The 9,435-nt window shown below is 53.9% G+C and overlaps 1 protein-coding gene across 1 annotated transcript; it reads left to right on the plus strand.

The window, feature by feature from the left end:
* Positions 1-745: 745 nt before the first annotated feature.
* Positions 746-9,435, plus strand: LOC145361324 (prenylcysteine oxidase 1-like). Its single transcript, XM_080216983.1, has 6 exons — positions 746-847; positions 2,019-2,225; positions 4,034-4,208; positions 4,906-5,117; positions 6,388-6,540; positions 8,507-9,435. The coding sequence occupies exons 1-6, from the start codon at positions 766-768 to the stop codon at positions 9,172-9,174; spliced, it is 1,497 nt and encodes a 498-aa protein (XP_080073109.1). The 5' UTR covers positions 746-765; the 3' UTR covers positions 9,175-9,435.

Here is a 9,435-nt window from a genome sequence, read left to right on the forward strand (position 1 = left end):
TGAGTGTCCATGTGTGTCAGTGTGTGGGTGTCTATGTATGTGTGAGGATGTGGGTGTATGTGTGAGAGAGTGCATGTGTGTGTGAGGGAGGGTGTTTGTGGGTGTCTATGTGTGTCAGTGTGTATATGTGTGTACGTACGTGCGAGGGTGTGTGTGAGAGAGAGAGAAAGAGAGACAGAGTGTGTGTGTGTGTGAGAGAGGGAAGGTGTTTGTGTAGGTGTGTGTGAGTGTGTCTGTGTGTGTGAGAGTGTTTGTGGGTGTGTCTGTGTGTGTGTGAGAGTGTGTCTGGAGGGGTGTGTGTGTTAGTGTTTGCAGAGATATGTGTGTGAGTGTGTCTTTGTGTGTGAGAGAGTGTCTGCGGGGGTGTGTGTGTGTGTGTGTTAGTGTTTGCAGAGGTATGTGTGTGAGTGTGTCTTTGTGTGTGAGAGAGTGTCTGCGGGTGTGTGTGTGTGTGTGTGCTACAGTGATTCTGAACACTGACAGTGCCAGTCATTGAGAAAAGGTGCAGCACAGAGGGGGTGCTACAGGGTCCTAGCACCCAACAAGTTCCAAACTCCCAACAATTCCACTGCTCAGGAATCCTCATCCCTCTGGCTTCTGGAAATGACACCATGACAGAAACTGAAACTGCTGGTTAAACAAGCAGGACGAATGGAAGTGGACGTTGGCCTGTATCTCCCGGGTGGCCTGTCCCTTTAAGAGGGTTGACGCTGAGTCCAGGGAGTGGCAGGGTTTTAATTACAATGAAGACACTGGGAGGTGAACATGCTGAAGCTAAACCTGTTCTTCCACACGGTGTGGCTGAGCACAGCCATTACTCCAGACGGAGCACCTCCACACAGCATAGGTACTGGACAGGCTGTATTTCCGAATCTCCAACCCAACGCCAACCTTCCCCCACCCTCCCACTGCCAGAGGAGCCAGCAAGGCCCAGCCTCCCTCTGGGTCAAGGTGCAGGGCACTGGGAGCTCCCCACAGCTCACAAAGCCTCTGGCACACAGAGGAAAAGGGGTTCCATTGCTGGGGTTGGATTTGTCCAGCTTCCTGTGTACAGGAATTTTCCACCTGCCCAGGGAGATGCCTCTGTCGGAGCTGCACTGGGACAGCTTGGCTGGAGGCGGGTGGCTCGCTCGGGAGCACTGTTTCCGGAATATTCCAAGGGCCCATTGCCTTGGCAGTATCCAGTGCGTAAATTGGACAGGTTTGGATAAGCCAGTTCTCGGTGGTAGCGGGTCACAGGTGGAGAAGGTGCTGCCGAGGGAACCTTGGTGAGTTGATGGAGTGCATCTTGTAGATGGTACACACGGCTGGGAATGTGCGTTGGTGCTGGAGGAAGTGAATGTTTGTGGAAGGGGTACCAGTCAAAGAGGAGGCTGCTTTGTCCTGGACGGTGTGAACTTGTTGGCCGTGCTGCGCCTTTCTGGTGGTTCACCCGATCATTGTCACTGGCCGACTTTGGGTGGTTTCTTTCCCCAGGGAATCCCAGAACCTTCTTCTGAAAGTTGACTGTGGTCATTCCAACATCTGTCGCTGTGCTTGGCTGAAAGCACCACTGTGCCTCAATTCCGATGAGCGTTGCGAGGACTCCAGTTTCTGAAAGCCCAGTTTGCCTGCGGGGCTGGTGCACAGTGCCCTTTTCCACTGAAACAGTAACTCCCATCCTTTCTGTTACACTGCTGGACAATGGGAGACTTGATATAATCCCGGGTTTTTCAGAGTGTATTCAGGTGGGTTTGTGCTTTGCAACCTGTCGAAGGATAAATTTGCCGATTGATAGATCGAGTCATAGAGGTTTACAGTGTGGAAACAGGCCCTCCAGCCCAACTTGTTCATTCCGCCCAGTTTTTACCACTAAGTTAGTCCCAATTCCGGACAGCTGTGTTGGCTGTTCATCCTTTGCTGGATGGACTAAGGCTGAAAGCAGGAGTGTCCGTGTTGGAACTGGGACAATTCCCTGCCAACCCCAGCAGTCTGAGTGACTGAAAGGTGGATGTTTCTCTCTCCCTCCTTCTCCATAGCCGTGATCGGGGCAGGGATTGGTGGAAGCTCTGCGGCCTACTTCCTGAGGCAGCAGTTTGGAAGAGGCGTCCGGATCGATGTGTACGAGAGTGAGACAGTGGGGGGCCGCCTGGCCACTGCCAACATCGATGGACAAGACTATGAGACGGGAGGAATGACCATCCATCCGCTGAACCTGCACATGAAAGGATTCGCACAGATGCTGGGTGAGATTTCATTGAATTTCCTCCAAACTGATCCAAATGTTTGTGTTTTGTCACCATTACAATATCTTATAATCACAGAATCCTACAGTGCAGAAGAGGCCATTCAGCCCATCGAGTCTGCACCGACACACGAAAGGCCCTGTCCTGCCCACCTCATCCCACGTGTCAGCACTTGGCCCATAGCCTGAGATGTTATGGCGTGCCAAGTACTCATGCATAGAATCCCGACAGTGCAGAAGGAGGCCGTTCAGCCCATCGAGTCTGTACCAGCCACAATCCCACCAAGGCCCTTTTTCCTTAACCCACGCATTCACCCCAGCTAATCCCCCTGACACTAGGGGCAATTTCACTCGGCCAATCCACTTAACCTGCACATCTTCGGAGTGTGGGAGGAAATCCGTACAGGCACAGGGAGAACGTGTAAATCCCACACAGACAGTGACCCAAGCCGGGAATCGAACCCGGATCCCTGACGCCGTGAGGCAGCAGTGCTAACCACTGAGCCACCATGCCGCCCATCCAGGTACTTTTTAAAGGATGTGAGGCAACCCACCTCCACCACCCTCCCAGGCAGCGCATTCCAGACCCTCACCACCCTCTGAGTAAAAGTGTTTTCCTTCAAATTCCCCCCCAAACCTCCCACCCCTCACTTTTAACTTGTGTCCCCTCAGAACTGATCCTTCAACTCAGGGGAACAGCTGCTCCCTATCCACTCTGTCCGTGCCCCTCACAATCTTGTACACCTCAGTCAGGTTCCCCCCTCAGTCTTCTCTGCTCCAGAGAAAACAACCCAAGCCCACCCAACCTCTCTTGCTAACCTAAATGTTCCATCCCAGGCAGCATCCTGGTGAATCTCCTCTGCACCCCCTCCAGTGTGTTAATGTCCTTCCTAGAATGTGGCGACCAGAACTGTACACAGTCCTCCAGCTGTGGCCTCACCAAAGTCCTACACAACTCCATCATGCCCTCTCTGCTTTTGTAATCTATACCCTGATCGATAAAGGCCAGTGTGCCTTATACCTTTTTCACCACCCGATTAACCTGCCTTTCCTCCTTCAGAGATCAATGGACAAACACGCCAAGGTCCCTTTGTTCTTCAGAGCTTCCCAGTGTCAGATCTTTGATAGTATACTCCCCTGTCAAATTACTCCTTCCAAATTGCATCACCTCACACTTTTCAGGGTTAAATTCCAGCTGCCATTTCCCTGCCCACTTGACCATCTCGTCTACATTTTCCTGTCACCCATCTCCTGACGTAACCTGCCACTCAGGGTCATGCTGCAAGTGGGGGGAGAATGTCGGACTCGCTCCCACGGGGAGTGGGGGAGAATGTGGGACTCACTCCCACGGGGAGTGGGGGAGAATGTGGGACTCGCTCCCATGGGGAGTGGGGGAGAATGTGGGACTCACTCCCACGGGGAGTGGGGGAGAATGTGGGACTCGCTCCCATGGGGAGTGGGGGAGAATGTGGGACTCGCTCCCATGGGGAGTGGGGGAGAATGTGGGACTCGCTCCCACGGGGAGTGGGGGAGAATGTGGGACTCGCTCCCACAGGGAGGTGGGGAGAATGTGGGACTCGCTCCCACGGGGAGTGGGGGGGGTAGAATGGGGGACTCACTCCCACGGGGAGCGGGAGGGTGGATAGATGGATTTTTGGATAAACACACGAGGGAAAAAGGAATAGAAGAACAGCGTGATCTTGGGGAGATGAAAAGACAGGGGAAGCGGCATCATCAAGGCTAGCAGAGACTTTTGGGCCGAATGGCCCGATTATTGTGTGATAAGTGTGCGTGATTTCTTGGTTTCAGGTCTGAAGGAACTCGTGCAGCCCCGTCATGTCCAGGCAGTGTTTGATGGGGAGGAGTTAGTGTTTGAGGAGAGCAACTGGTTTATTATCAACATCATTAAGTTGGTGTGGCGATATGGGTTGGACTACCTCCGCATGAAGATGTGGGTGGAGAATTACCACCACAGCTTTATGAGGTAAGTAACCTTGACAGGGGCTCCCTTTCCACTGACGTCGAATGTCCCTCTGTGTCCCTCCCCCCGCCACCCTCTGCCTTTCCCCCTTCGCCACCCCCTCTCTCGCTCACCCTCTCCCCCATCTCTGCCCTTTATCCCTTCCCAATCCCCTCTCCCCCGTAACAATCCCTCCCTCTCTCCCCCTCCCCCCTTCCCCCTTCCCCCTCTCTCCCACTCCCCCTCTCTCCCCCTCCCCCTCTTTCTTTCTCTCCCCCACTCTTTCTTTCCCTCCCTCTCCCTCCCCCCATCCTCATAACTGTGGCAAATTCTGGCTTATTCTCCTCTTGTTTCGAAGATTGCGGCCACAATAACTCACATTTATATTGCACCTTTAATATTGGGAAGTGTCTCGATTTTCTTGTCCAGCTTTGTTCAATCTTGTCTAAAGATACACAGGGTTAGGTGGATTGGCCGTGCTAAATTACCCTTTAGTGTCAAGGGGATTAGCAGAGTAAATAGAAGGGGTTACAGGAATAGGGCCTGGGTGGGTCAGACTCGGTGAGCTGAATAGCCTCCGTCTGCACTGTCGGATTCTCTGATTCTCCGTCCTGCTGTGATGTTGTTTCAGGATTGGAGTCTCTACTGAAAGGTGTGTGCTTCCTCTATACAGGGTGTAGATTGGAGTCTCTGCTGAAAGGTGTGTGCTTCCTCTATACAGGGTGTATCAGTTCCAGTCTGGCGGTTACTCTTTCACAAGTATGGAGAAACTCTTGCACGCTGTTGGAGGGGATGGGTTGGTGCAGATGAGCAGACATTCCATCGGTGAAGCGTTACAGAAGGCTGGCATTGGCCAACGGTTCCTGAATGAGGTGGTCACCCCCATCCTGAGGCTCAGTTCTGGCCAGAGTGCGAACATCAACGCTTTTGTGGGTACGTGAACCTCGGCATCACTGACATCATTGGTATTGCTGGCAACGGCAGGGTTATGGCTCGGTAAGGTCCTGGGCTCATGCCACATGTATTACTATACAGTGGAAAGTATTGGTTCTTGCGTGCTGTACAGACAAAGCATACCGTTCAGAGAGAAGGAAAGGAGAGAGTGCAGAATGCAGTGTTACAGTCATAGATAGGGTGTAGAGAAAGATCAACGAAATGCAAGGTAAGTCCATTCAAAAGTCTGACAGCAGCAGGGAAGAAGCTGTTCTTGAGTCGGTTGGTGCGTGACCTCAGACTTTTGTATCTTTTTCCTGAAGAAAGAAGGTGGAAGAGAGAATGTCCGGGGTGCGTGGGGTCCTTAATGATGCTGGCTGCTTTGCCGAGGCAGTGGGAAGTGTAGACAGAGTCAATGGATGGGAGGCTGGTTTGTGTGATGGATTGGGCTACACCCATGACTTTTTGCAGTTTCTTGTGGTCTTGGGCAGAGCAGGAGCCCATACCAAGCTGTGATACAACCAGAAGGAATGCTTTCTATGGTGCATCTGTAAAAGTTGGTGAGAGTCGGAGCTGACATGCCAATTTTCCTTAGTCTCCTGAGAAAGTAGAGGCGTGGATGGGCTTTTTTAACTATGGGGGGACCAGGACAGGTTGGTGATCTGGACACTGAAAAACATGACGCCTTTGACCCTTTCTATTTCGTCCCCATTGATGGAGAAAGGAGCCGTGTCTGTCTCCCCCACTCTGAGTCACAGGGTGATTGGTTCCAATCCCAGGCCAGAGACCAGAACATCCAATCCATTCTTTAACTGAGATCTCCCCCCACTTTCACCAGAGGATGTGAGTGTTGTGTGACACAATTTGAGGGAGAGCAGGGGTGGGAGCGTTCCTTGCTTATTTGGCCAAATTGTGTCCCTCAAGTCATCGTCCTGGGACACCAGATAATCTGCTCCTGCTGTTTGTGTGATCTTGCTGTGCACAAACTGACCACCGCGTTTTTGACATCGCAGCTGCATCTGCACTTGAGGGACATTACCCTGAGACATCCTGACATGGAGGGGGGGGGGTGAATTATCCCCTCAGTGCTGAATACTGGCTGTTGGTGACTAACTCCAATCCAATATACCAGAATGACCAACCCCCTCCACCTCCACCACCACCCACTCCCCTCCCCCAGCACCCCCACCCTCTCCCCCATCACCAAAGCAGCTCGTGGCACCTTCAAACACCACAGGAGATGCCAGTGATGTCCCTCTCTCCACTACAGGTCTGATATCGCTTCTGGGGGCTGACCCCGACCTTTGGACAGTCGAGGGAGGGAACAAACTGGTTTGTTCTGGTTTGCTGTACTCCGCTAAAGTTAACCTCATCAAAGGAAAAGTCACCGCCATATACACCAGGAAGAGGCCTCAACGCACTGGTGAGTCTCGAAGACTGAGGGTCCGTGCTGAGGGAGCGCCACACTGTCAGAGGGTCAGTGCTGAGGGAGTGCCGCACTGTCAGAGGGTCAGTGCTGAGGGAGCGCCACACTGTCAGAGGGTCAGTGCTGAGGGAGTGCCGCACTGTCAGAGGGTCAGTGCTGAGGGAGTGCCGCACTGTCAGAGGGTCAGTACTGAGGGAGCGCCGCACTGTCAGAGGGTCAGTGCTGAGGGAGTGCCGCACTGTCAGAGGGTCAGTGCTGAGGGAGTGCCGCACTGTCAGAGGGTCAGTGCTGAGGGAGCGCCGCACTGTCAGAGGGTCAGTGCTGAGGGAGTGCCGCACTGTCAGAGGGTCAGTGCTGAGGGAGTGCCGCACTGTCAGAGGGTCAGTGCTGAGGGAGTGCCGCACTCTCAGAGGGTCAGTGCTGAGGGAGTGCCGCACTGTCAGAGGGTCAGTGCTGAGGGAGTGCCGCACTGTCAGAGGGTCAGTGCTGAGGGAGTGCCGCATTGTCAGAGGGTCAGTGCTGAGGGAGTGCCGCACTGTCAGAGGGTCAGTGCTGATCGAGTGCCGCACTCTCAGAGGGTCAGTGCTGATCGAGTGCCGCACTGTCAGAGGGTCAGTGCTGAGGGAGTGCCGCACTGTCAGAGGGTCAGTGCTGAGGGAGGGCCGCACTGTCAGAGGGTCAGTACTGAGGGAGTGCCGCACTGTCAGAGGGTCAGCACTGAGGGAGTGCCGCACTGTCAGAGGGTCAGTACTGAGGGAGTGCCGCACTGTCAGAGGGTCAGCACTGAGGGAGTGCCGCACTGTCAGAGGGTCAGTACTGAGGGAGTGCCGCACTGTCAGAGGGTCAGTACTGAGGGAGTGCCACACTGTCAGAGGGTCAGTACTGAGGGAGTGCCGCACTGTCAGAGGGTCAGTGCTGAGGGAGTGCCGCACTGTCAGAGGGTCAGTGCTGAGGGAGTGCCGCACTGTCAGAGGGTCAGTACTGAGGGAGTGCCGCACTGTCAGAGGGTCAGTACTGAGGGAGTGCCACACTGTCAGAAGTGCCAACTTTCAGATGAAGACCGATATATCCCATACATCTCTGCACTCCTTGAAGCAGAGTGAAGGATTTGTCCCTGCTCTCCTGGCCAATATCAATCCCCTCAGTGGGATCAATATTGTGTCTGAGATCTGACTATGCACAGCTTCACTGCTGTGTTTGCGACATCATAGAAGGTGCCTGTACTCACAGTAAGTGCTGGAACTGAGGGTAACATCCTGGTGGATGTGTCTCCAGCTGCCTGGACCCTCCATTCTGATATTCCCTCACTAAACCCAAACTCTCTCTCTGTCTGTGCCTCTCTCTCTGCCTGTCTCTCCATCCCTGTCTCTCTCTCCTTCCCCTCCGACCTTGCTCTCTCTCTCTCTCTCCCTCTCTGTTTCTGTCTCTCTCTCCTTCGCTGTCTCTCCCTCTCTGTTTCTCTTTCTGTTTCTCTGTCTCTCTCTTGCTGTCTGTCTCTCTGTTTGTCTCACTCTCTATGTCTGTCTGTCTCTATCTGTCTCTGTGTTTCTCTCTCTGCTTCTGTGTCCTTTCTCTTTCATTCTTTCTCTCTGTCTCTCTCGCTCTCTCAGACTCTCTCTCTCTCTGTCTCTCTCTGTCTTTCTCTCCCTCCCTCTCTCTGTCTCTCTCTCCGTCCCTCTCTCTGTCTCTCAGTCTCTCTCTGTCTCTCACTGTCTCTCTCTCTCGTGCTCTCTCTGTCTCTCTTTCTCTCTCTATTCCAGCAGTTCTTATCTCGTACCAATCTGACCAGGGTCCCAGCCCTCTGTCCCAGTGTGTGCTGGAATAGTTTGTTGTTACAGTGTGCCGCTGTTCTGTGGAGCACTTTGGGGTTGTCTGACTGGATTGGAGACACAGTTTGTAGATGAGGCGGAACCGGACGTGTCTGTGTGTGTTCTCATGTCGAGATGCTGTGTTTTATTTGCAGGTCGTGATGTGACTCTGTACGAAGTGAATTACACGGAGGGTTCAGACTCTGGATACAGTGCCTATGACATTGTCATTCTGGCTGCTCCCAGCTACCCTGGCCAATCACCAATCCACTTCCACCACACCGGGCAGCCAATCAGCCTCCAGGCTGGCCCATACCAACAGGAGGTGGTCACACTGGTGGCAGGATGTTTAAACGCGTCCTACTTTGGGCAGCAACGCTCCGAGCCTTTCCGTCCCACTCTTGTTAGCACCACCGCACTCTCTGACAACCTCATCTTGGCTGCCAGTGTCGCGGTGCCCGTCAGACCAACACCAGATGACCAGCCGGCTGCCAACTGCTCCCGCGTCTGGAAGCTGCTGTCCCCGGAGCCTCTGGCCCCGGGGGAACTGAGCCGCCTCTTCCCCTCCCCCCAGGCCGTGCGCCAGGCCCGCTGGCTTGCGGGGCACCCCCGCCACAGCCCCAGCCCCAGCAACAAGATCCCGCCCTTCGTCCTCCACCAACACCTTTACCACCTCAGTGCCATGGAGTGGGCAGCCAGCACCATGGAGCTGATGGCCATCTCTGCCAAAAACGTTGCTCTCCTTGCCCATCACCGCTGGTACCAGCAGCTGGAGAAGGTTGACCAGGACATCCTGTCACAGGCACAGAAGGTGGAGCTCTGAAATAGGCTCTGCAGAGCTGTTTACTTTCACTGTTCCTGGGTAATCCCTCAACTCAAACCTGCCCTCAACAAAATTACACTGAATTCAACTCAGTTTATAGTACAGACACAGGCCATTCGGCCCAACAGCTCCATGCTGGTGTATCTCTTCCACACAGGCCTCCTCCTCCCTCCCCTTCTTCATCTCCCCCAATCCTTCGATTGCTTTCTCCTGACTGACACCAGCCACCTCAGCCACTCCCTGTGGGAGCGAGTCCCACAT

This window comes from Carcharhinus amblyrhynchos, chromosome 34 (assembly GCF_965287045.1).
Source record: "Carcharhinus amblyrhynchos chromosome 34, sCarAmb.v2.hapA, whole genome shotgun sequence".
Classification (NCBI taxonomy): Eukaryota; Metazoa; Chordata; class Chondrichthyes; order Carcharhiniformes; family Carcharhinidae; genus Carcharhinus; species Carcharhinus amblyrhynchos.

What these genes read in the sequence shown, in the direction of transcription:
- LOC145361324 (XM_080216983.1), top strand. Translation starts at nt 766, where the DNA reads ATGCTGAAGCTAAACCTGTTCTTCCACACGGTGTGGCTGAGCACAGCC. An exon ending in AGGATTCGCACAGATGCTGG is followed by an intron (nt 2,226 to 4,033) that starts GTGAGATTTCAT and finishes TCTTGGTTTCAG; the next exon opens with GTCTGAAGGAACTCGTGCAG. An exon ending in GAAGAGGCCTCAACGCACTG is followed by an intron (nt 6,541 to 8,506) that starts GTGAGTCTCGAA and finishes TTTTATTTGCAG; the next exon opens with GTCGTGATGTGACTCTGTAC.